General features: G+C 44.7%; 1 protein-coding gene across 2 annotated transcripts; it reads right to left on the bottom strand.

Moving 5' to 3' along the window:
- Nucleotides 1-2,507: 2,507 nt before the first annotated feature.
- Nucleotides 2,508-25,160, bottom strand: CLDN18 (claudin 18). 2 transcript variants are annotated; one of them, XM_032630894.1, is made up of 5 exons: nucleotides 15,473-15,843; nucleotides 7,357-7,521; nucleotides 6,617-6,734; nucleotides 4,493-4,603; nucleotides 2,508-3,492 (listed from the first exon to the last, which is right to left on the bottom strand). In XM_032630894.1, the coding sequence occupies exons 1-5, from the start codon at nucleotides 15,690-15,692 to the stop codon at nucleotides 3,321-3,323; spliced, it is 786 nt and encodes a 261-aa protein (XP_032486785.1). In that variant the 5' UTR covers nucleotides 15,693-15,843; the 3' UTR covers nucleotides 2,508-3,320. The 2 variants fall into 2 exon arrangements, with proteins under 2 accessions (XP_032486785.1, XP_032486786.1); XM_032630895.1 differs by lacking the exon at nucleotides 15,473-15,843 and adding an exon at nucleotides 24,941-25,160 and having other exon boundaries at nucleotides 3,321-3,492.
- Nucleotides 25,161-26,319: the final 1,159 nt, after the last annotated feature.

The following is a 26,319-nucleotide window of genomic DNA, read 5'->3' as shown; positions in this document are numbered from 1 at the left end:
TTCATGACTCAAATAGTCCAATGAGTTTTATCAGGATTTTTTTCTCCTACAGATATCAGGAAAGAGATACCTCCTTTTTGGCAAGTTTCCCGAGCTGAAAGATGGCCTGTGCCTGGAAATATGATCAGCCATCACTGCTAGCCTTTGGGAACAACCTGCCTGAGAAACACACCGACTGAGAGGAAAGCAGAACTGAGACGTGAGCAGAAAAAGGTAGGGTCTTGAGCATATTCCTTGATCCTTCTGTGCCTGAAACCAATCCTGGCCTCATATGCTAGCTACACAAGCCAAGGCCCTGGTTGTCTTAAAGTTGTTTAAGTCAGATGTTTTCACTTAAATAGATCCTTTACTCACATTATTCCATTAGCCTTATTATGCCTACTCTGTAGATAAGGAAACTGAGATTCTGAAAGGTTAAGTGTTTTGTTCAAGCTAACACAGCTGGGAAATGGTGTGGCCTGGATTTGAGATTGGGATGTTCTGCTTCTATAGAGCATGCTGTTTCCATAGCCTGATGCAGCCTCAGTGAGTATGGCTCATGGAGCTGGTCAAGCCAGACCATGATGTCACCAAGGGGACAGGCATTGACTCTCTTGTTTTACTAGCTCATGGGCTTACCAATGACATTAGACACTTCAGGCTGGCACACTCAGGGTCAGACAGGCTAAACTTGGTTTTTGGATCCCATGCTGCATGCCCGGCAGCTCTGGGAATCCCTTTTTATTCAGGCTTCCCAAGTTGCAGGAACTGCTAACTGGACTGGATCAGACCTGGCTGGCCTCCAGGCAGCCAGGCTGCTGCTGAGAAGACAGAGATTCTGCAAACAGAAACACCCCAGGGAGAGGCACTCGGCTTTGAGGTGCTGAGACTCCCACCTCCACATTCTGAAGCTAAGGAAAAAAGAGCAGAAGCTGTTCGAATGTGAGAAAACTGTATCTTTAATATTTAAGTAACAAAGCATGGAGGTCAATACTCAGTGCATGTACAATAAGACAGAGCAGCAACAAAAAAGATTTACAAAGCACACTCTAACTACATGGAGGCTTTCAAACAATTAAGTGTTGGATAGAGAATGTGCTAATTAAAAACCCAGCTGAGCCACACCTCAGGGCCTCAGACCTGACTAGGGACTTGGTGGTGGTGCGGGGGAGAGTTCACCGTGTTCATGGCCTTCCACTCAAACCCTGAGAACCCTGAACAATGTCCATGTCCTACATTGCTCAGCTTTCTCTCTCCCACCCTCCACTTTGTGTGTGTGTGTGTGTGTGTGTGTGCATGCACTTGCTGACTTCTTTTTAATTTTAATTTTTTTTTTTACAGTAGGTTCTTGTGGGTTATGTAATTTAAACACAGCAGTGTGTGCATGTCAATCCCAAACTTCCAAATCTGTCCCTCCCTCTTACCCTTCCCCACTGGTGACCATAAGTTCATTCTCTAAGTCTGTGAGTCTGTTTCTGTTTTGTAAATAAGTTCATTTGTACCATTTTTTTTAGACTCTGCATATAAGCGATATCATATGATATTTGTCTTTCTCTCTCTGACTTATTTCACTTAGTATGATAATCTCCAGGTCCATCCTGATTTTATCTGTTCATCCTTTACCCCATCTTAGACAATGATTTTCATGAGCGCTCTTCTGTGGTTTGGCCTAAAACCATTGCTGTCTCATTGAGAAGTGTCTCTGGGTTTACTGTTTGGATTCTTGGTGAACACAAGTCCTCTCTGTTTAATGGGCCATGATCTGGTCTCCGCCCCCCGCCCCAAGGTAGTCTTTACAGCCTGAAGACCCCTATGAATATTCACCCATCTCCTTGGAGGCCACTATCATATGCACTATTGCCCTGAGGACTTTTTTCCTCCAAAGAATAACCCAATGGTCAGATTCCCCCAGTGCCAGCACTGTTCCCTGACTAGGTCGTTTTGAGAGATTGGCCTTACCTTGGCCAGAATAGGGGGGCGCCTATTCTGGCTCTCGTGCTGGGATGGGATTCTGGTGGCCTGGAAGAAGGAGGTTAGGCTTTTGGCAGTAGTGATGCAAACACAGGGAAGGCGTGTGGCTGCAAAGAGTTCTCGGACATCCAACGGTCCAACCACTCAAGATGAATTTAGTGAAGGGACCAGCTTTCAGGGTCACGAAGCTGACCACAGTGCCAAGTAAGTGCTACCCTCAACTCTTAGTGGCCTGCAGCCATGGAAGTGTGGACACCTGTCACTTGGAAACATTACATTCAGGGTCATCACTTTTTAAAAAAGGAACCAGTTTCAACTCACTTCCTAGGACCTGCTGTGTTCCATTATTTGGTTTTTACATGGATTACACTGATTCTATCATCTATAACCAGAGCCCAGGAGACCTCAAGGGGAAAGAAATAGGATCAGTGAGCATTTCATGAAATTTGGACTTAAATGTGATTTTACAAAGTACAATACAACATCAGAGCAATTATTTTTTTCATTTTCTTCTATTCATGTGCAGGGGTGAGGCTAATTCACAGAGACGGTGTATCATTTCACGAATACATTATTTATTCTAAGTATATTTAGAATACCAAATATCTTTAGATTACCAAAAAAAAAAAAAAAAAAAAAAAATTCTTTTCTCATTCCTCTAGGGACAGTTTCTGGCCTGTGGCAGAAAGAGGACCCGCAGTGGGGAGTCCAGCTAGAATTAGCAGATGTTAGCAGAAGTGGAGAAGGTTGGTTTCCTCAAACTGAAATCACTTTGGTCCAAGTAATGTTCAAGGTCATAGTGTAAGAAAACTCAGATAATGAGCTGCAGATACGATGAATGTTTTTCCCTACTAACTTTCCTTCAGTCAGTGTTATTAGTAGCCAAGTTAGGGCAGGGGTGGGGGGAAGGGGCAAAAATCAAATGGCAGAAAATGATATCTTTTGATTGACTCTTCTTTTCCTTTCAGAATTGTTCTGGGGGATGAGTTGGGAAATAGATCATCAATGGGCCATTGGCTAGAAGGAGGAGGGGTAGTCTGCCTAAATTATCTAAGTGATTGATAGGAATTCAAACCACATTCTATCATCAGATTAAAAAGGTTATGTTAAAAAAAAAAAGAAATAAGAGGATTGGAAAATGTGGGTTATAGCCTCTAATGCACATTTGCTGACTCAGCTGTTTTGTGATGGAACATTTAGAGACAGAGGCCAGTGTCCAAGACCATCTGGCCTCACCACAGGTGAAACCAAGGCTTTCTAACTTCCAACTGTGAGTCAAAAGCAATGGGAAATCAAGGTAAAATGTCCTTGTTTTTGGGTGAGCTCTAGTTGGGGGATTTCTTCTGCTCCTGCCGAGGTGTCTTGGAGGGCTACACGTAGTCGTACTTGGAAGGATGAGATTGTCCCTCATCTTCTGTGCGGGCACCCCCATCGTATATCTTCTTGTTTTTGGTGTTGGACTCAAAGACAGTGCTGGCTTTGAAGCCTCCAGGCCTGTAGGCAACATTGTGGCCCGAGGCGTGATAAGAGACGGCTTTGTAGCTGAAAGCAAAAGAAACATTCTATGATCATAGATGTATTTGGTAGGAGGACAAACTACTCATTTTCCCTAGGATGTCTGACTTTTAGCACTGAAAGTCCAGTGTCCCAGGAAACCCTTAGTCCTCGGCAAACTGAGACAGTTGCTTCCCTGGGCTTTGGGACACTGGCTTTTCAGCATCTGCGGTAGAGCAGAATTTCTTGCTTTGTATTAGAGCTGGGGGGTTAGTGACTAGTGAGTTCCCTCTGTTCATCAATTAAGATGAAGCTGAACCAGAAATGATGTCCAGGGGAACATGGTTATGCCAAAGAATCATAGAATTTGTGAGCTGGGAGGTATTTACGTGCAACCCATCTCCCCTAATCTGCTTAGTATGTGGATGAGGTAACAGAGGCTCAGAGAGGGCAAATGACTGACTAGAGGTCACGGGGCTGGTGAGCAGGAGAACCTGACTGGGATCCAGGTCTCCCAACCCCAGGCCCAGTTACAGAGGTACAACAGGCATTCTCACCGGCAGTGCTACTAACATTTTGGAATGGACACTTCTTTGTTGTAGGGGCCTGTCCTGTGCTTTGTACGATACTTAGCAGCATCCCCGGCCTATACCCACCAGATTCCAGTATCACCCAATGCTTCCACCCCAAAGCTGTAACAGTCAAGAGTCTTCAGATGTTGCCCAATATCTCCTGGGGACCAGGGCAGGGGTGGGTGGGGGTGGGAGGTGGGTAAAATTGCTCCCAGCTGAGGACCATTGAGTTACAGAATACTGGAGTCAGGGGGGGAACCTAGAGGGCTGGGTTTTTCCTTCAATAGCATCATTTCTAAATCTGCTCAGGCTGAAATAGGCCTGTTCGGTTCTTTAGGTCTCCTCGTAAAAGATAAGTTTCATGATTCTCTTGTCAGAGTTCTTCCATGTACCTATACTGACCATTCTGCCTGCAAATGACATGTTAAAATGGACTCGGATAAAACATCTGATTGCATCGGGATGGGGAGACTTACTTGGTTTCCTCGGGCGCCAGGCCCCGGCACGTGATGCACATCAGCACGCCCCCAATTAGCGTGAGGCCTCCAGCGACCCAGCCGACAAACAGAGCCGCACCAAAGGTGTACCTGGGTGGGGAGACGGTGGCTGTGAATGTGGTTGACTCAACTCCCCAGGCTCTACCCAGTGAACCTGGCCATGCCCATCCTCTCTGTCCCCACTTTTGGATTCTACATCTATCCCAGCCCGCCCCTGAACACAAGCCCTTTGGGTTGCAGTCAACTGAATCAAGTGTCCTGGAGAATAGAATTGGGACTGAAGCTACTCCGCAAAAAAGCTGTGGGATTCTTAGGCCCCTAGCATCACTCAGGCATAGAATTAATTGTAAACTTCTAATTTCAGAGAAACATCTCAGGAAATCCCACTCCCTCCCTATTGGCAAAGGGAAGTGTCTTGAAGGTTCGGTAAGAGAAGTTTGAGAGATTAGGGGATCAGTCTCAAGTTATTATTTCAGAAGGAATTTTGGTCTCTTGGGTTCTTACTGTGGATAAATCTCTAACTCAAGTAACCCTGGTAACCGTCCAGGCCGGTAGGAGCATTAAGTTTAGAAAGAACTAATGTGAAGAGACCAGTCATTCTTTCATTCATTCCTTTACTCATTTGTTCAACAAGTATTTATTGAGCTCTTACTATGTGCCTGGCACTGGCAGGCACTGGGACAAAGGGATGAACAAAATGGACACAGACCCCACCCTCATGGTGCTTCTGTTCCAGTCCACACTGGATTCCAGTCCACCAAGGCTGGTGCCCTTCTCCTTAGAGGGTTGCCTCCAATGGGACTCAATTACATCAAAACAGGATTGTCTGAGAACAAAATCTCTGAGGTTGCCTGCCCAAGGGACACGGGAATGTTCTAAGGAGACGGTGTAAGAGAGTGATGGAGGGCATTAGCGCTGGGTGCTAGGCGGGTGGGTGACTCCTCGGGCAGGGGCAGTGACACTAGGCACCCAGATACTGCGGCCAAGGCGAGCTCTTCAAAATAGGGTGACCAACCATCCTGATATGCCTGTGACAGAGAAGTTTCCCAGGATCTGGGACTATCAGTGCTAAAACTGGGAAAATCCCAGGAAAACCAGGACGAGTTGACCAGCTTGCTTCTAAGTTGCCCTTGTAGTCAAGAGACCACGAGGGGACGGTAAAGGAGGATGAGGGCAGCTTATGGGGATCACATTTTTTCCTATTCTTGAAATAAAGCAGGAACATGGGTGGCAAGTGGAGCTCCAGGGAGCCAGAGAGTAATGGATTTATCACATGCTTACGCTCATCTGTCTCCCATGATGGTGCTGCTAGAGAAATACCAAGTGTATCCCCTCCAGAGATGACGGGTCACTTAGGTATAATATTTACATTGCTCTCCCAGAACAAGACCTTTCTCCTTCAGGAATTTGCTGCTGCTTCTTGCTATGAAATACATCCCTTTGAAGTGGCTAAATGAATATAGGTATTGGAATTGCTCTTCCATCTTTGAAAAGTTCTACTCTGCTTCCGACACCAAATTACAGCGAGGTTTCATCTCCCTCCACTAGACCGTGACCTCTGTGAGAACGAGGACCTTGTCATTATCCCCAGACCTCAGAAGAGTGCCTGTATGTTCGGTACATTTGTAGCATGAATGAATGAATGAATGAATGAGAGAAAGAGCAGCCATACAAGGAAGAAACATTACTTTTCTCATCTGTACCGCACCTCCCTCATTTCGATTCCAGCTTTGCCCTGTCCCTAGCTGGGTTCCCGTCATGGACTGGAGACGCGGAGGTGATGCTCATTTACAAGCTTGGGTTAGCAGTGCCTGTTTCATTGCCACCACAATGGGGCCTGTGTAAGAGTGGTAGATAAATACTGTGATCTGTCGCTGTATTTCAATGCAAATGTCAGATCAGCCTCAAGTCATATCGCCAAGGATATTTCACTGAAATGAAGCTTATGAATTTCCAGATCATTGTTGATTTATGATATGGCATGGTTGCCTCTGATAAATTTTTGCTATTTCAGGCGCTGACAGTCACATTAGGCATACGTGTTTAATCGGATTTTTACAACAATGTTCACCACGGAATACTGAGACTAGATTAGGGGGTTACCTGGTCTGGACGGTCTGCACCATCCCACCCATGCTGGTGTACATGTTAGCTGTGGACATCCAGAAGTTAGTCACCAGCATGTTGGCAAATACAGACACTCCAGCGATTGCACAGAGACCTGTGGGCAACAGCAAGAAAACTCCAGAGTCAGCTTTAAATGGATCACATTGTTTGTGAGGCAATGTATGTTTAAACGAGTTTAGGGGAGCAGGCTGCAGAATATTCTGTTCCTATAACAGGATGGTCAATCCAAGCATCGATTATTGAATTCCCACTATGAGTCTGTAGACCCTGTGCTAGGTGCCTACACTCTCTTATCTCTCCAGTTGAGGAAGGATTTGTACGTGCACAGAAAGAGATTTTCCATCGTGGGACCAGGGGTCAGTAGTACAAATATTTTGGGCCTGGTCCTTTGATGATGTCAAGGGCTTTTCCCTTAAAATCATTTTCTAAAGTCTCACCAAAATAATGCCTTTAGGGATTGAGTCACATGTCTGCCTAGAGTTGAGGATCTCTCATAATGAGGTGAGGGTGGCAGCTAAGAGGGACACCAGCACTCATGATAATTCTGTAGAGTGTAAGTGAGCCTTAATCTCAGATCTTGAATCCCAGCGTGTAAAGCTCTGATCCATGTTCAAACCATGCTCACTAGGGAGAAGCCCTGTCCTCTGCCAGAATGATTTTGCTTTGACATTCCTGGACGCGCATTTGAGAGAGGGAACCCCAAGCTCCTTGTTTACCTGAGATGATGAACATGATCCCGGAGGTAAGTGTCATTTTGGCCTTGGCAGAGTCATCCATGCTGCCAATACGGATGCACTTTAGGGCGAAGATGGACACCAGGAGGCCAATGATACTCAGGACGATGCCCACAATCATCAGGGCTCGCACTGCCTGCAACATGGCTGCGGGGCGAGGGGCAAGACACAAGCAGACAAGTAAGACCACCTCAACGTGATTGATTAGGCTCTGGTGTAATACAACAAAACAACTACAACCAACCAGCACCAAACTGCTGAGAAAAGGCAAGTCCATAAACTGTGAACCTTATCATCCTCAGGGGATATGAAATTGTGAAAAATGCAACACCCTCGCTTACACCCCCCTGATTGATGAAAGACACGCACGCAGGAGTCTATAGAATGAGAAAAGTATGAACTGTTGGAGCTGGGAGGGCCAAGGGAATTTAGCTACTTCATGTCCTCATTTTAAAGCTTGATAACCTGGGGTCCAAAAAGGGGAAACGGCTTGACTAAGGTACCATTAAAAATTATTGATAGAGCTTATAGTAAAACTGTGTTGCTTTGCCTTCTAACCCAAACATCTTTCTTCTCTAGTCTTTCCATAGGAACTCAGTGCTTCATAGGGTTGTATCCACTTCCAGAAAGCTCAATGCTCACTTACAGCCTATAATGAAGCAGGGTCACTAGGTGGTATACCAGGGGCGCTGTATTGTTGCCTCTTCCCAAAGGGACTACTAAGGTCATGGTGAGCTGTAGGTTTGATGATTATATCAATCTCAGGCCTTTCAGCACAACCACAGTTTATCAGCAGTTCCCTTTCCAGGAATCAATGGAAGCTGTACATCCTGCTGGGACTCGCCTGCAGTGACCTCCTCTCCAGATATTTCCAAAGAGGTTTCTAGTGCATCCTTAAGGTGCAGTGACTCATCCCAACAGTTTTCTTACTGAGCCTGCATGACTAGGCATGGGGATGATGGTGAGTAACAGGTCGGATATGGTCTCTGCCCTCACGGAGCTTATGCCAAAGTGGGGAAAGAAAGTCATTAAACATGTCCACCACAAGCATAATTAATTTTACATTAGTTCTTGTGTCTTCCAGAGGGAAAGGCCACTAGTGTGGGTAGTTCTGGTAGAGCAGAACTGAAGAACCATGTGAAGCAAAGCAGAGAGCTCTGTCCTATCCTAGTTATCATAGCCAACTGCTACTTTTTTTTTCAGTACGCGGGCCTCTCACTGTTGTGGTTTCTCCCGTTGCGGGGCACAGGCTCCAGACACGCAGGCTCAGTGGCCATGGCTCACGGGCCCAGCCGCTCCGCGGCATGTGGGATCTTCCCGGACCGGGGCTCGAACCCGTGTCCCCTGCATCGGCAGGCGGACTCTCAACCACTGCGCCACCAGGGAAGCCCCACCAACTGCTACTTTTAATTGAAAGCTATTAGGGACCTTTCAACGTTAAGAGGTTGAATCCATATAAAAACTCCCTTGCAATGTAGGTAACATTATTATCTCTATTTTATGACTGAAGAAATTGAGACTCAGAGGTTAAATAACCTGCCCAAAGACACATATCAAAGGAAAGGCAGAGCTGGGGGTCAAACCTGGAACTGTTTCAAAATGGTTATTTTCCCATCACAATACATTGCTCTGAGGTACTTTATCCTGGAAAAGCAGGTAGAGTTCTGGCTGCCAGCAAGGTATAGGGATCTGTAGGCTCCTAACAGAATGTATCCTTCAAACTTGGAGACTAGACCATAAAATGTCATCCTCTGAAATGGATGCTAAGAATGTATAAAGGAATACTCTCCAAAAGTCATCTCAGGGAATTGCCTGTCCCAGGAGATTATTTATAAATGTGACTCTCAAGACAAGGGAGCCCTGGGAGGAATTCTCTCCAGTCTCTTCGGGAAGATTTCATCTCAAATATGGCCGATATCAGGGGAGCTGCCTGCTTATTCACTCTAACGTGTGTATCATAAAGCAATTTGTCATGATGGAAGAATTGGAAATCAATGAAAGATATTGAAAACAGGAGAGGTAGATCATGCACAGTTCATTAAAGGCCTTCTGCAGTGTCTGAGGAATGGAGGCCCCGGCAACTTTCTCATCAGGTAGCGAGACAATGGTAACCAGCTACTCTAGTTCTGTGCCATTGACTTCCATTCACTTAATTCTGATTCTCTTCTCCCTAAAGAAACTTCTGCTTTTAACTTTGCTTCCCTGCTGGGAAGAGATTTCTATAAGCATCCATCATCAGTCTTGGTCCTATTAACCACTATATTCTGGGGGTAAATGTGTTGGTGTACGGTGTGGCTCAATCTTCCAGGATCTGACCATTCGTTCCTAGAAGAATTGATGAACATTAGCGTCTTGGGCTTGCAGTTTCCTGATGCTAGAGCCACGGTGGCCCCAGTAAGGTGAAAAGAACTCATGAGGGCTTAAGAGTGGCCTCTGGATCCAATCCTTAATATAAGAGGACTCCAGTGTGTCACCTCTGTTTTCCAAAGCCTTGCCCCATGGCTTTGTTGACCCCACACATACTGGGAACGAACACCTCATCCATTCCCTCATTAACAAATGCAAGCGTGTGACATCTACTTGTGTATTTATTTATATCTTTGTGTATTCATCCAGGACATGTTGGTATACTCTCATAGTCAAGCGTTAACAGATTCATGTGCTCTCTCATTCATTCATTCACCCATCATGTATTCTTAAGCTCAAATTCTCTGCAAAGCCCTTTGCCAGATGCTGTAGGAAGAATAAAATTTCATGAGAAATAATCTCTGTCTTCAAGCAGCTTACAACCTGGAAAGATCATATTTTCACTGGAAATCCTGAACCTCAAATTTCTTTTCACCTTGGGAGTACCTTGGCTAAGAAATCATAATAGAACCCCTTTCTGACAGTCACTCATGGTGTGGTTCTAGCTCTCTTTCACACACACAATTAAACTCTAAGGCTGTGGTTCAGGACAGCTGTGGAGAGGACATTTGTGGGGCAGCCCCAGACTTCAGGAAATACCCTCAGGGCTCTTCTATTTTTGCATGTTGCTACCAGAAAACTGGACCTATGAGAAGAGGAAGGGACTTTGCCTTTCCTTCCGTCTTGTCCTCATGGGCCTCTTATGAACTTCAAATCTACTCAGGAACCTGTTAAAGGTTTTAAAAACTGCTCTTGTTCTGATATTTTAAGCCGTAAGCCATTCAGAGAGCAAAATCTTTTATCCCTTTTGAGAAGCACCTGGCAAGGCATCTGGTTAAAACAACTAAAACCCAACCAACCAACCAACCAACCAATCAACCAATCAACCAGCCAAAAAAACAATATTAACTAAGTAGGATAAAAAATATCCCTTCCTCATTCTATGAAAAATTTTACTTATCCTGGACTGTTGTCAAGGATGGGGTCATTGAACCTCTTTCACTGAGTGGTTCTACTATTTGTTCCTGAAAACATACCACATATGTGCTATGGCTGTGGCTGAAGTATGTGGTCTTCCCTGACATTGTTGGATTAGAAGGGATGGTGATGCCAGCTGGTGGGAGGTAAAAGCACCGGGCTTGCCTGATGTGGAGAGCAGCTGCTGCTGTGTGTGCCACAGGATTCTTTGGGTACCGAAGCCGTAGCCAGCCTGTCTTTGCCTTTGCAAAGACAGCCTTTGCCTCAGGCTCTCAGATGCCCTCTTGCCTTTGCTGGGTTAGGTATGCATGACAAGACCTCATTCTTTACTGCTCTCTCTTGATCTCTGGATTTCTGATGAACACTGGTACCTGCTTCGAACCAGGGGTCCACCCTGACCCTGAGCTCGTTTTTATTTTTTAGAATCTCCTTCTAGGGTTAGGGTTAGATTACCACTTTCTTTTAGCCTGCGGTTGGGCAAAGACACAACACTGTCTTAAATCTTACGGGGCCACTGTCAGAGCCACAACTCTGGACCTGGATGGATGAACCAAGATCTTCCTTGCTTTGGAGACCCCTTGTGGGTGTTCTTCTGAGGGTGGGAGCTGTGATGGGGACAGCTGTCAGGAAGCGAGGGGAAATGTTCTTCACTACTCATTGCTGGAACCCCCCCTATGTCTAGTAATGACCATGGGGATGCATGGTGGTGACCCGAACATCCTTTCCATCTGGAAGATTCTACCACCTGGAATACTAATCCGTCTCCATGGATAAGTCACCAGAGGAACTGCTTCCAAAGGAGGTAAGATTTCTCTTTTAGCCTCTCTGTCTCTTATTTGATACTCTGAGCAAGGGGCATAGGCTTATCAGCTGATAACAGGTGAGTCAACGGGTTCTATAGACTGATTCCCTGCACCAAAGGTGTGACTACAGCATTCTTTCCAATGAACAAAGACGTATTATCAGACCTGAAAGGTGGGCAGGATTCAGGGCTGACAGAAGCAAACAGAAAAATGGGAACTCAGTTTCCGCCCCCCACCCCCCACCGTTGCAATATATCTTATTCCCCCAAAGTAGCTATGAACTGACAGGCAAGGCGTGGTTCCCAATCCTGGCTGTACCTTAGCCTCTCCTGGGGAAACTTCTAAAGAAATGTTAATGTTTTGCCTTGATCCCTAGGGATTTTCATTTGATTGTTCAGTGACATAAAATTGCAAGGAATAATCTGGGAAAACAGCCCTCAAGAGGGCTTAGGAGGAGGTGCTCAGAATGGGGAGTTGAGAGGAAAGAGTTCCCAGTGGCTGACATCGCTAAGCTGGCTAGGGGGTGTGGGTGGGGCTGATGAGACCGCAAGTCACAAAGTGCCAAAGACTGGACATGGGGCCTTTGTTGGGGTGGGAGGGGGAGGACCCATATCTTCAGGCACAACTTGGCTTCAGATTGAAGGCAGGAATGGCTGGTGGAGGAGCCCAAAGGAGGGGATCCCAGAGGAGGGAAGTCTGAGGCCAGACCTCAGAGGGAAAGCCCTTCAGAACAAGGTGGGAAGGCTTCGATTCTCCAGAGATCCCAGGGAACTGATATGGAGGTCCTGTGTATCTCATGAAAACCTGCAGACTTCATGATACCAGGTGAGTGTCATCAGGCAAGTCTTTTAACCTCACGGAAGCCAAGTCTCCTCAACTCTGGAGTGGGATAGAGATATTTCTTGCAAAGAAATGTGAGGATCAGATGCTGCTTGGCCCCAGCATGGAACTAAGCCAGACTCAGTAAGTTTTAGTTTCTTCCCCTTCCTTAAAAAGAAGTTATCTCTCCATAGAGAACAAGCTAGTGGTTACCAGTGGGGAGCGGGCGAGGGGCAATATAGGGGTGTGGGAGTGGGAGATACAAACTATCGGCTGTAATCTAGGCTACAGGGATGTATTGAACAACACGGGGAATGTAACCGACATTTGGTAATAACTGTAACTGGAAAGTAAGCTTTAAAAATTGTATAAAAATTAATTTAAAACAATAAAACAATTTGAAAAAAAGCAGTTATCTCTCTCCAACCTGACATGGCTTTGATTTGTGTTAACCGTGTACAAACCTGAATCCTCTCACATGGTGATAAAATATAGTTGAGAATTTGAAAGCCATGGGTGAGAGAGTGTGAAGGGCAGGAATGGAAGAAGACTTGGGAAGAGGAGGAAGAGAAAGGCCTGGACCAAGGTAGGGGGGAAGATCTCCTCTTATTCACAATATTTCAGGATGCCAGTTGACACTGTAGTCACTCCTGCTGCCTTGAGGACTGGCTATTCTTAAATCCACACTGTCCTCCAAGGCCATACATGATCAACGATTTAAAGTATCTCCTCTCCCACAAACTCAGTCCCAAGAAATGTCTTTCCTGGATTTTGGTGGGATCCTGTTTCCCCGATGCAGACCGGCAGGGCTGGGGTCCCCCTCTGTGAAGGCTGCCTGGAGCTTTTCAGAGTTTCAGATTTGTGAGCAGTTGTCGGGAGTGGTACAGAGATCTGTGGGATCCTTTTTCATTTGGGGATGTGAGGGGCCTTCAGGGAGGAGATGGTATTGAGCTGGACCTCACATATGGGAAGATTTGTGCAGGTGGCAGTTGGGGTGTAATAGGGGGGACATTTGGGCAGTAGGGGCAGTGGGTGTCCAGGACCAAGCCCAAGGTATAGTAAATGGACAGGGAAAACCTTGGGCCGTGGGCAAAGGGCTGGTAAGAGATGGGTCAGGGAAGGGAGGTGAGCAATGCAGGAGGGTGTGGGTGTCAGGCTGTCATGTCTGCACCTAATTAAGCTGGGAGTGGGGAACCATGGAAGCTGGTTAGGTCTTGAAATATGCAGGGAGATGAGAGGTGAGAACTGGAAGTTGGTGACTGGAAGATTCTGCCCGACCTTCTGCCACAATCAAAGCAGAAAACACTCTAAAGAGATGAAGGATAGAAACCAGAGGTTAAGAGTGAGGGGTGATAGAAAAATTGAGTCTTTTAATTTGATTGTCAGTGAGCCGGGGAGAGACAGAAATTGACAATGATCTGAATCAAGAGAAGGTTTTCCAGTAAAGGAGGATATAAGCATAAGAGAGGAGGGAAGATGAAAGAGGCAGAAAGGAGAGGGGCTGATCAGCGGTGATGGCCAGACAGGAGGGCGTGGGGCATTCAGAGCCGGGGTGGAGAGGTCAGCCTTGGGCGGGCGGGAGGGAGGGACGGAGGGGATCTTGTTCTGCAGAGAGGTGGGGAGATGAGGAGAGGTTCTGGGAGGGCTCAGGGAGGATGGGATCCCTCGATAGAACAGGAAAGACAATGAGAGTGGCAGCGATGGGGTCTGGCCATTTAGGAGAGTGGGGATATTTGGGAGCCCCATGTGTAGAAAAATACAGAATGAGCAAGAGATTGATAACATGTGATGGGACCCTGGGTTAACGAGCTGAAGTCATGGAATGTCATGCCTTAATTTTCAACATAAGGTCAATCTTATTTTTTCATTTAATAGTTAAAATTAGCTAGCAACTCAACAATCCACGGTCTCACATCTCCTCCCTTCTGACCTTTGCCCTCACACTATAGCATCATCCCTCCTCCAGGGTTTCCTTCCCTCCGGCCAGGTTCTACCACCCTTGACTCTCTAAGCAGGTCTCAGTCAGGGATGGGTCTGTCCTGCAACACAAGTGGCTTCTAAAAATGGAGTCAATACCCCAATTCTTCCACTCTGCCACCCACCTTCTATTTCTTTCTACACATGGAGATGAATTAATTGAATTGCTCTTTACAATTCAATTTCAAGGGCTTCACAGGCTCCTAACAGTTTTGTGCAAACTTATTCCCATCTACCTGTCCACAAAGTGTTAGTTTCAGAGAGGCAAAACCCAGCCCCGTTTTCCTTTCCTCACCAAACTCACATCTGGGCCACTCCTTGGAGCCACTGATTAGCCTGACCTTTTATTTCTTTTTGCTTTAAAAAACAAATGCAAGTAGAGCTTCCATAATATCTAGAATGCAAAGTTCCTATGATTCCTATTTGAAATAATTATCTGTATGAAAAACAGGGATTTAGCTGATTTTATCTTCAGGGGTGAAACGAGGTCACATTTATAATTATATTTATATTCTGAAATTATTATAATATCATTACAGTTCTATAATTATATTTTGACATGCATTGTTTTTTAGGAGTGCAGACCAGAACCTCTCAACACAAATGCAGAGAAAAGATATCTATTTATAGTTTAATGGCAATGTATACTTTCTGGCACCTACAGAGAACTCCAGCTTTTCAAAGGAAAAATTAATTGAATTGATAATGAAATGATACTAGCTCCCAATAAACTTTTTGGACTGGAAGAAAATATTCACCATCCTACCTACTCCCATGTGTGTGCAGGCAAGAGCAATGCACATACATGCACACGATTACTTTTCTTCTTGAGAAACATTGTCTATTCTAGTCCCATGAGCCTGTCCTCACGATAGACCCATTCTTTTCAAGACCTGCTTCCTTACTAGCAATTCCTTTGACCTGAGTACGAAGTCTCCGATATTCACCGCTACGACTATAGCCCTCTTTGACACCGGGTCAACTTCTCCTCTTATTCACACCTCCGATCCGGAGCCCGTGCTGCGAGCGTCATGCCCTGCGCGCATCTCACCAGTCCCTCCTGGCTGCGGTGAGAGAAGCAGGCCCTTCCCTGCCTCACCTGTGCCCTCGCCTACCTGGCAGGCCCAGGATGGTGAAGTAGGGCCGGCACTGGGTGAAGCCGGAGCTCTGCTGCACGCAGCTGCGCCAGAGCCCTTCGTACTGGAACACGGCGGTGACAGGGTTGTCGTACAGGTCCTGGGTGCTCCACATGTCCATCACCGTGGCAGTGATGCAGCCGGCCAGGCCCAGCATGGACAGCAGGAAGCCCACCACTTGACATGTGGTGGTGGACATGGCCTGGGTCACCGTCCTCCCACCCAGCTGCCGCCTTCGTCCTGCTGTGCTCCCGGGGAGCTGCTCTGATTAGATGGTTTCCCTCAGCCCTTAGTGTTTGCTCACAGTGTTTTCCTTAGATAGTTCAGTTTCACTCTTGGTTCAAGGGCATTATTTTTTCATTTGTTAGGGAAGCAGCCCCAAGAGGCACTTGTCCCGCTGCACCGCGCAGGCCCAGCTGGTTTGAGGGCGAGGCAGTCTGAGTGGACCCCCGCCCCATCCTGGCTCAGGCTCTGCCCCGAGGGCGCCACCCTCTGGGGAAGAAGCGCAGCTGAGACCCCCCCCCTCCAAAAAAAGCCCTTCCTTTAGGCTCTGCTCATCACAGGAAACCACTTCGTCTGACCTCACTTAAAAAAAAAAAAGGCTTCAGGAATCTCCTCTTACACCAGATGTTAACATTTTCTCCTCACGACTAAAACCACGTTTCACTGACAGTTCCATTTTGATCTTACAGAAATGGGTAGGGCAGGTATTATTATTTCCCACCCATATATTTTTGGGGGGGCTGTGAGTCAAGCGACCTACAAACAGGTTAAGAAACTTGCCCAAGTGCCTTGAGCCACAGCTACTTTTTTTTGCGGTACGCGGGCCTCTCACTGTTGTGGCCTCTCCCGTTGCGAAGCACAGGATCCGGACGCGCAGGCTCAGCGGCCATGGCTCACGGGCCCAGCCGCTCCGCGGCATGTGGGACCTTCCCCGGCCGGAGCACGAACCCATGTCCCCTGCATCGGCAGGCGGACTCTCAACCACTGCACCACCAGGGAAGCCCCCACAGCTACTTTAAAGATGACAAAGGTGGAGCTCCCATCTCAACTTCCAATCTGGGGCTCCTTCTCTGTTTCTATGGAGTGGCAGAGGCAGGCAGAGTTGTCCCCTCTTTTGAGAACAGGTAGCCAAATCCTAGAGATACGCTCTCGGTCCACTGATATTGGAACTGGGATGAGAAGAAGCAGGGCATTGTATTGATGGCCATCTCACCCTTTCACTCCTGTTGCAAGAACCACGTGAAGACCACGTGGCATGCAGACATGGAAGTTCCACAAAGGCCAGGAGGAGGGAACAGGGCAGGCTGGGCCAGAGACCCTGACCTGGTTACTGAGAGGCCTAGCATCTGCTCCTGACACTGTCCCTAACACGCCGTGTGCTGCGTGATTTGGAACAAATGGCTCAACCTCTGTGGGTCACAGTTTTTTCATCTGTAACATGGACAGACTAAACTAGAACACTTCAGAGCCCATTCAGGTCTCACACACTGTCACCTTCTACATTTTGCATAAGCGGTTTTCACTACAGTTGGTCAAAATATCAGGATTATATAGTCACACAAAAGAGAGACTTGGCCGGAGATCAGCCATGGCGTTTTGTCTACATAATTTGCTTTTAGAATTTTGTTAGGGGACTGATGGACCTGCTGCTTCCCGTAGGTGGTGTGGGTCTGGCCTCCGAATTCAGACACATTTTAATGAGACTTTCCCCAAATCTGGATGTCAGGGCCCTGATACACAGCCCCACACACCCATACCCCAATCTCTAGCCTGCAGACAGGTTCTCCCGGAAACAGGCCTGTGCATCTGGACATTTCAATGTTATCTTGGGTGCACCCAGCCACCACTCCCACGGCTTTATTCCCAGCAAACACAGAAAGCAAATATGCAAGGTCTCCCCTCTGATTTGAATGGAGGCAATGCTCCCCTCAACTGCACACCTTGCTTTAGGTTCTGTGATCAGTGTTTGCAGAGAAAAAAGAATGAGTCAGGAAACCCAGAAGACGAGAGCAGGCAAGAGTTACATGACTAAGGTCAAGTCGTGGCTCTGTATCCCCTGAACTGAGCTACAAGGCCAAGTCTGAAATGTGGGTAGAAGGCAGCTAGAAGAAGTGACTGTTCTCTGCTGGTGGACAGGGATCGACCGATTCAACTGGAAAATGTTGGAGTAAGTCAGGAATGATTCTGCCACTGTGTCTGTGGACAGAGCTCATTTTACTTTTTTTTCAGCTAAGAGGCAGGTTTTTACCCACAAAGACATCTGTAAGAGTTTGGTTTCCAGTTGTTCATTTTACGACAATCTGTCTACCCCCTCCCCACACATTGACTACAATACCACGAGAACAGTAGATTGAAAATGGAAACATTAAAAGGAAAAAGTTATTATAGTTATCTATTCTGATTCATGGCAGTTTCCCCACCCACTCTCCTATGCAAATGTCTTTATGCAAAATTTCAGGACAGAAAAAACCAAGTTATTCAGGTAATAAGGAATTAAGCTTTCTTTCTTGCTTGAAATGGCGACAGTGGCTTTATGTTTTTGGAGGAAGGAAAAATTAAGTTTAAAGGATAAACTAAAGCTCCCTCTACCTAGGCAGAATACTGAACGAGTAGAGAGAAATTCTAAGCCTATACACTTTTTAAAATATGAAATAAGTACTAACATGTTTTAAAACATGTGGAAGATGGGATTTTTCACTTCCTGGCGAGTTTTCTGTGCTCCAAAATGAGTGGACCACTGCTTTAGCTGTCACTGCCAAAGAGTGAATGGGGGTCCACAGAGGAACATCTGGCTTTCTTGTTCATGGCAACAGGCTTTGTTAAAATATATTAAATGTATCTCTAATGACAGTGATAGTTTGTGGTCTGATTATAATAGTATATAATAATAATGGTAATAATTCATGGTCTGTGTTTAACAATAATGAGATTGTTACAACTTTGTTTAATCACCTTTAAAAGGGAGCAAAAATTTTTGCTGACTTCTTAGGGGGAATCGTCCCTATATTCAACTTTAAATTTGGTTCTGGTGGTGGCATTTCAGGTTGTAAATTTCCAGGAGCTTGTATTATTTTACTGACATTGGAGAAAACATTTCCCCTACCTTTTCTTTATCTCATTTTAGGAATATTAATATAACACCATCTACGGCAATTAGGCAAAATGGTGGTCAAACAGCAATATAAAATGTCATAGCTAGGCATATAGGATGAGTAAAATTAGTATTATTAGCAAGACAAATGATTGATACATCCATCGATTTTTTTCTTTTAAACTGTTAACACACTTTATATTCTTAATTCCTGACTCCACCTTTTGGTGCTCAAAATAGAAAATTTAGAAATAGGGAAAATTTTTAAAAATCTTACAGTTTTAAATCCTAGACAAAATATCTGGCATACTTTCTTTTTAATCCATTCTCTGTATATATTTTTACATGATTAAGAGATTATATGATTTAATGTTTTGTGCTTTTCACTTGATTGCACACATTGTTTAATATATTTAATTTAGTATATTAATATCCCATTATATAGAAGTGCTACTATTCACTAAAACAGCATCTATTCTTATATAGTTAGATTATACCCCTTCCCCAGTTTGTTTGGTTTTTTTTTTGAATGAAGAACAATGTTATGATGAACATTTTTCACATAACCCTTTGCTAGCATTTCTGATTACTCTTTTAGGACAGATTCCTAAGAGAGGAATTAAGATGTCAAAGGGTGTGAGGTTTTAAAAAATCTTTCTTATGTAGAAGCAGATTTTTTTTCTATGAATTTTATTCCTAGCAGCAGTATTTGAAAGATGTTGCTTCATTGTACCCTTACCTACACTGTGAATTTGGTAAGTTATACACGATCACTTGTTTTGATTTGCATTACTTTGATTACTAATGAGTTTGAAACTATAGTTTTTAAACAAATATTTATGGAGCATTTGTTTTTCCCTTTTTTTGAGTTGTCAGTTTGTACTCCTTCCTCATTTACTTGTTGGAATTTTAGCATTTTTTTCTACCAATTTATATGAATTATTTATTGATTAAGGATCTTAATAGATTGCTATGATTACTAAAAAGATCTTTTCTCATCGATTATTTCCTTTTTAGCGTTTTCCATGGTTCTAGAAAAAGTACAGCGTATTCCATTTATATTTTATTTATATGTTCCATTTATAGGTTCACAGTACATGGTGCATAATAATACGTGCTTAATAAAAATCTGTTGAATGATGTAGTAAAATGACTGTTCTTTTCTATGCTTAGGAATTTAATTTCCATTTAGAAATGATATTAGAATTATAGAAAGTTTAAAAGTATTTTATGTGTCTTTACATTTAATTAATCTGGAATCTATTTTGGTTTATAGTCTATGATTCTTTTTTTCCCTCAAAAAAGTTAATCAATAATTTTTACAGCACTTACTGAATAACCTTCCCTCTCCCCATGCTTTGTAAAACCTCCTCTATCTGTATTAAATTCACGTATATGTCTTTCTAATTTTAGACTTTGTTCCATTGACCTTCTGTCCATCTTTGGGCCGAAGCACCCTTTTAATTATCACAGCTTTAGAATTTGGTTGAATATCTGGCCGAATTAGCTCTTTACTTTTGTATTATTCTTAAAAAAAATATTTAAAAGTTAATTTCATCTACTTTCTTCTTATAGATAACCACTTTGTCAAGTTCCCAAAGGAAAACTCTTACTAGCATTTTGATTAGAATTCTTGTAATATTATCCACACAAGCTTACGCTCTGCAGAAATTCTTCCTGGGTTTGAATTCTCACCTGCCACTCACTACTACAGTGTCACTGGGCAAATTCTACAGCCTTTTTGTGCTTCAGTTTCCTTATCTATAAAATGGAGGTAATACCACTACTTACCTCATAGTGTTGTTGTGAAAATTAAAGTTAAGTGTAAGGTAATTTATGTAAATTTATACAACCATGTAAATTATATTTAAAATATAAATGAACGTATGCTAATTTCTTGAGCCAATGCTTAGCACAGAGTAAGGTCTTAATACATTTTATTATTATGTAATTAGTTAATTATATTATTTATTATTATACATTAATTAGGAACAAATTCACATCTTTATAATATTCCTATCTAGGAACCTGTAGTATATAATTCCATTTAATTGACATTTAAAATTTTCTTAGTAAACCTCTTTTTTCATCTTTATCCTTGCCTAATATTTACACTTGATCTTAGCCAAAAGGCCGAGAAGCAATCCTTGCCTAATATTTAAAGATATTATTCCTAAGTGTTTAACACATATTGTATTGTGTTGCCTCACAAAGAGGTCTAAGTTATTTTAATTCTCTTAATACACTACACTCTCTCATGCCACTGTGTCTTTTCCAACGATGTTCCTCTCTTTCTGGAAAATTCTTTACCTCTTTATCTTCCTGTGTAAGTCATACTTCTTGTTAGTAACTCAGCTCAGCTGTCAGTTCCTTTAGGATGTCCCTTCCATCATGTCTGCTGACTATGCTTTATTGCAGTGATTCTTAACTGGGGCTGCTTTTGCCCCAGGGGATACATGGCAATGTCTGGAGACATCTTTGTTGTCACAACTGGGGAGGGAGAGGTGCTGCTACTCCCATCTAGTGGATGGAGGCCAAGGATACTGCTAAATATCCTATAATGCACAGAACAGTACCCTACAAAAAAGAATTACATGGCCAAAACTGTCAGTAGTGCCTAGGTTGAGAAACCTTGCATTGCAATGGTTTGTTGATCCTCTGTCTCTCTTTCTAGATTTGTGAGCCTTTTGATATCTATGTTCCTCATATGCAGACAGCTTGGGACATAGTAGGTGCTCAAACAAATGTTTGTTGAACAAATAAACGTTCTTTCTAGTGCCACGATTTCTGTGTTACTGGGTTTTAAAATTTAAAAAGATTTTTTAATTTAAAATTTTAATTAATTAACATATTTATTTTGTGTTATTGTTTATTTCCTATTATTTCTGCCTGCGTAGGGGGACCAAAGGCTTTGCCTTTCTTTCCTTATCCCTGCCAAGAGGAGACCTTGTCCAAACCCGATCAGCCCAGGACAGGGTGCTTGCCAGTGATGGTTCTAGTGAAAAGACTTTGTCTAGGAAGGTTGGCTGCCAGTCCTATGGCTCAGATTTCTCTGGAGAGTTTGGCTGTGCCTGATTTCTTCCCTCTGAGCCTGAGTATCTGTGTTTGCGTTCTTGGGAGTAGGTAGCTTCTCCATGGAAATTAAAATATTCTGTGCTTACATTTCAATGGCAATGGAAAGGAAGTTAAAACAAGTATGTCCCAGATCCTCAGGCTAGCCACTTACGGTTTGGGTTCATTTTGGTGTTTATGATCGTGTTTATATCAGGGTCAGTGAAGTGATAGCCTCAGCTGCTACTTGAACAAAGGGTTCATTCCAGCTCAAATAGAAATGGAGTCAGGGGAACTTCTCCCTACCTTGTGGCACTGGCACCACGAGCTCAGACACCTGTGCCCTGGTGGTCAATACTGCGGTAGCATCACCAGCAGCATTGTTCTGTCCTGTCTTTGCATAAACCCGATTGCAACAGTTAGTGGTGGTAAATACACAGCAGAGAACTATTCCTCCCCAATTCCAGAAATAATTGGGTTGATAGCCTTAGAGCCACATTCAGTAGTTCCACATCCCAGCCTCACCTCAAATGAACAAGACCATTGCAAAAAGCAGCAAGTCACAGATGCCTCGTCACCACAGACTCAAGAGGGTGATTCTCTGATGGGGTGGTGGCTAAGCGTAACATGTGAGCACCTCGAATTTATTAATACCGTTTTGTAAAACAAACCCACGTGAATAGAGAATCTGCATTAATAATACTAAAGTCAAAACATTGAGAGAGGTGAAATACAAAATCGGACTTGAGGCTGTCTCCTGTTCAACTCCAAACGAAAACCAACAATATCCCTAACACCAGATGAATTTTGACGTTTGTGTTTATTAGTGTTTTAGTGGTATTTACATTACATTTGCAAGTGTGGCTTTGGTCCTTGTATAAGATTTATATGCATTAGGAATTTAAATCTATTGCTATACGTGTTTATATTAAAGTGACACTAAAATGAATATAATTGAAATCAACATTGAGGGGCTGCAAGAATTTCTTTCTTTTAAAAGCGATTCCTACAAAATTCTCTTTGAAAAATCCTTCTCTGAACTATCTAGTCGCAGGATCTTCACATATGAACACACACAAAATTTCTAAGAGAAGGCCCTAGAGCAGTTTCAGTCTGGCTCAGTTTTAGCTCTGTGGACGTTGGGCAAGTCACTTTGCCCTTCTAAGTCTCCCTCTCTTGACCTGCAAAATAAGTACCGGGGTTGTTGACAGCTGTTGCTAGTCCAGGACACTCCCCAAGACTGCAGCCCCAATCTTAGGCAAGAGGGGAGGATAGGAAAGGTGCCTTTGCACTGGGGATTTCTGCTTTGTGTCTGAGAGCCTTGGGGATCCCAGTTAGGGCTGCGAGCTGGGGCTTAGGTGCAGGCAGGTCTGAGCCCTGGCTCCATTTGCATGTGACTTTGGGCAAGTTACCCCAGCTCAGCTTCCTTATTTCTAAAAAGGTGGTAGTGATAGCACCAAGTTCACAGGGTGGCTTGTAGAGATTACACAAAATATTGCAAGGCAGTTGTTGGCTCAAGTGCTAGTGCCAGGTCTGCCATAGTTATTTGCCCTTTGTGAAGCCGTATGACTCCTCAGATGTCACGTGGGTGCTCTGTGCACGAGAGGTCAGCCTCACGCTGACTCTTTCCTTCATGGCCTCTAGCTCTGCATGGACACAGGTCCATGGACCAGACCTCTGAGAGATTTGGGGCATTTTGCATTTGAGGTGAGTGAGAATCCCTAGGGCAGATGGTTAGCCCCGAAGCTCAGGAGGGGTCAGCAGGACATAGGGATATGGGGGCAGGACATAGGGATATGGGGGTGGCTCGCCTTCCTCCAGTCCCTGGTGGAGGGAGACCTCACTGAATTGGCAGCTGGTCACCCATGGATCTGGTTCACATTCTCCTGTTTACACCCAGGTCCTTCATCTCTTAGCTTGGCATTCGATGCTCTTCATCATTACCTCCGTAAAAACCCTCTTCTCCAGCCAAGGTCATTCCTTCATTTTTTCCCAAGTAAGACTTGGGTGGAAGCACTCCCATGCCTTTGCCCATGCTGTTTTTCCTCCTGGGATGCTCCCCCTATAACTCTTAACTACCTTTCAAGGGTCACTTGTGGGATTTCCTTCTCGGTGGGTCTCTTCCTGAGCAGGTCATCCTCATCTCATCTCCTGCAGCACCCGCCTTCTGCCCTCCTTCCTTGTCACCTTGTCATACCCAGCCCGCAGTGCACTTTCACATTTTGGGGGTGGGGCACCAGGCCCACAGAATCCTGAGGTTGTAGTGAGCTCTCCATCCATAAGTGTGGAATGTATAAAAGACTGAGTCACTGCGTCACTGAGTCTTTACCTCTTACCTTCTGTGTGGGTCTAAGTCTTGACCCTGCAGCCAAATGGGGAATTCCTGCAGGAGAAGCCCTAGTTTCTATTTCTGACCCTCTTTACTGTGTCCACCTTAGGAAATGCCTCTCTCCAGACTTTGATGTATATGTATGGAAGGAAAAAAGAACTAAGAAATAAAAATGACAAGTGTATTCATTGTCTTACTCTGTTACCTGAGTGAAAGACACTTTTAACATTCTCTACTCTCGCGACTTGAATTTCTTCAAGTTAACATGACCCATCTACAAATCCTTGAAAACAAATCCTTGTGTGGCTAATATGCCAGTCTGGACATCACAGCCCACACCCCTTTGCCCCGCACAGTGGAGTGCACTTTCTCCAAGGGTCCTCTGTGCAGAGAGTGCCCTGAAGCTGGTTCCATGTGGCCAATACATTCTGGAGGTCAGGAGATGCAGAGAAGGGGCGCATCTGGTGCCTCCGTCCCTGAGAAATGCAGCACCCAGTTCTTTTTCTCTGTCCCTTTCCTCTGCTCCCTTTCTGTTGCTGCGATGTGCTGAGGTGTCCCCTGGAAGCTGGGACCAGGCACAAGGGGTGCTGGAGATGGAACTCCGTTCAGGAGATTCACGGTCCCCAACTCAGGGAGGGGAGATCTCTAGGGCTAAAGGAAGGAAGTGGCTAGGATCTGGGCCTCTTGAGTCCTCTTCCTGTTGGTGATTGAGACAATGCTATTGCTTGCATAGGAGTTGTTTAAAAAATGTACCCAATGGGGAGAACTGGGTACCATCCGGTTAGGGATACAGGAGCCCTACCAGCTCTGGGAAGCTCCTCTCCCTAAGTTTCCTGCACTCCTGTTCCTACCTTGGTGGTGGAGGCTTTTGCTTCTCCCTCCCCCGTGGTCCTTCTGTGGTACGCCAGACAGAGGCCACTGTCTCCTGTCCACCTCTGTCTTCCCCCACATCCTGCCAGGAACCAGCTCTTACCTGGCAGCCCCAGCAGGGTGAAGTAGCCCCGGCACTCGGTGAATCCAGAGCTCTCTCGGACGCAGGAGCGCCACAGCCCCTGGTAGTTGAATACAGCTGTCACCGGGTTGTTGTACAGATCCTGGGTGCTCCATTGGTCCATGCAGGTGGCGGCAATGATGCCCGCAATCCCAAGCAGTGAAATCACAAACCCCAAGCCCTGGCAGGCGGTCACGGACATGGTGGGGTGCAGAGTTGACACAGAGCACCACTCAGCAGGGGGCCAGTCCAGTTCTGAGAGCACTGAGTGTAGGGATGGAGTTTTCTCAGAGAGGCTGGCACACACGTCACGAATGGACCATGTAAGGAGGGGATTCAACAGTGCCACCTGGGCTCGCCCTGCTCCTTTATCTACCTGAGTGAGATAATTTCCATAACATGGTACCAAGAGCCATTTGTTTTCCACCATATGTACACTCTACTCACTGTTTACTTTTTGAGGGAGTTTTCTGATTAACCAGGCTCCCCTCTGTGGAGGATAAAGCAGGAACAGAGGGCACTGCCTGCAAGACCCACAGGCTGGCCAGGCAGGGCTCCTAGTGGCTAAGCCACAAAACACTTGGAGATGTCAAAGGAATGTATCTATCTATCTATACATATATGTGTACATACATATATGTACACATATATGTATAGATAGCTAGATACATATAACTGAATCACTTTGTGGTACAGCAGTAATTAACACAACATTGTAAATCAACTATACTTCAATTAAAAAAAAATACTTGGAGATGAAAGGGCTTCATCCGTGTGGCTCTCCCAAGGTACTGCTGCCACTTTAGTTAAAAACCTAGGTAAGGCAGGTTATGAGGCAGGATGAAATACAGCCGATTCTCCTTAAGCACGTTGCTAATGTTCTATAAAGTTTCCAGGAACACTGAATTAGTGAATACCGAATCATTGCGCCTGAGAGGATACAGGGTTCGGTTCCTGTGAGCCTCGGGTCACATTTCCATCAACCGATCAATACATAACCTTGTTATATATGGGTTTCTGCCTAAAGACACCCAATTTACATTGTTGATTCATTAACATTGAACTCGTGGCCATCCGCACTAGAACTCACGCCTGAAGCTCATCTAACGCGTCATTTTCTCTGTAAGGCTCATCCCAGCCTTCTCGCCTTAGGAACACTAACCAGCACTTCGAGCACTATGCTTGGGGCCATTTTTATTTTTTTTTTAATTTTTCATTTTAGAATTTCCTACAATTTAATGGATCCATTGGCCATTGATGAGTAGTATTTTTTTTTTAATTTATTTATTTTTGGCTGTGTTGGGTCTTCGTTTCTATGTGAGGTCTTTCCCTACTTGTGGCAAGCGGGGGTCACTCCTCAT

This window comes from Phocoena sinus, chromosome 4 (assembly GCF_008692025.1).
Source record: "Phocoena sinus isolate mPhoSin1 chromosome 4, mPhoSin1.pri, whole genome shotgun sequence".
NCBI lineage: Eukaryota > Metazoa > Chordata > Mammalia > Artiodactyla > Phocoenidae > Phocoena > Phocoena sinus.
This window is presented reverse-complemented; position numbering and strand designations above follow the sequence as displayed.

Coding starts and splice junctions, on each gene's coding strand:
- CLDN18 (XM_032630895.1), bottom strand. CDS start 25,160: ATGTCCGTGACCGCCTGCCAGGGCTTGGGGTTTGTGATTTCACTGCTT. Junction 7,522..24,940: donor CACCCTGCTGGGGCTGCCAG/GTAAGAGCTGGT, acceptor CTCGCCCCGCAG/CCATGTTGCAGGCAGTGCGA. Junction 4,604..6,616: donor GTGCAGACCGTCCAGACCAG/GTAACCCCCTAA, acceptor CTCCCCACCCAG/GTACACCTTTGGTGCGGCTC.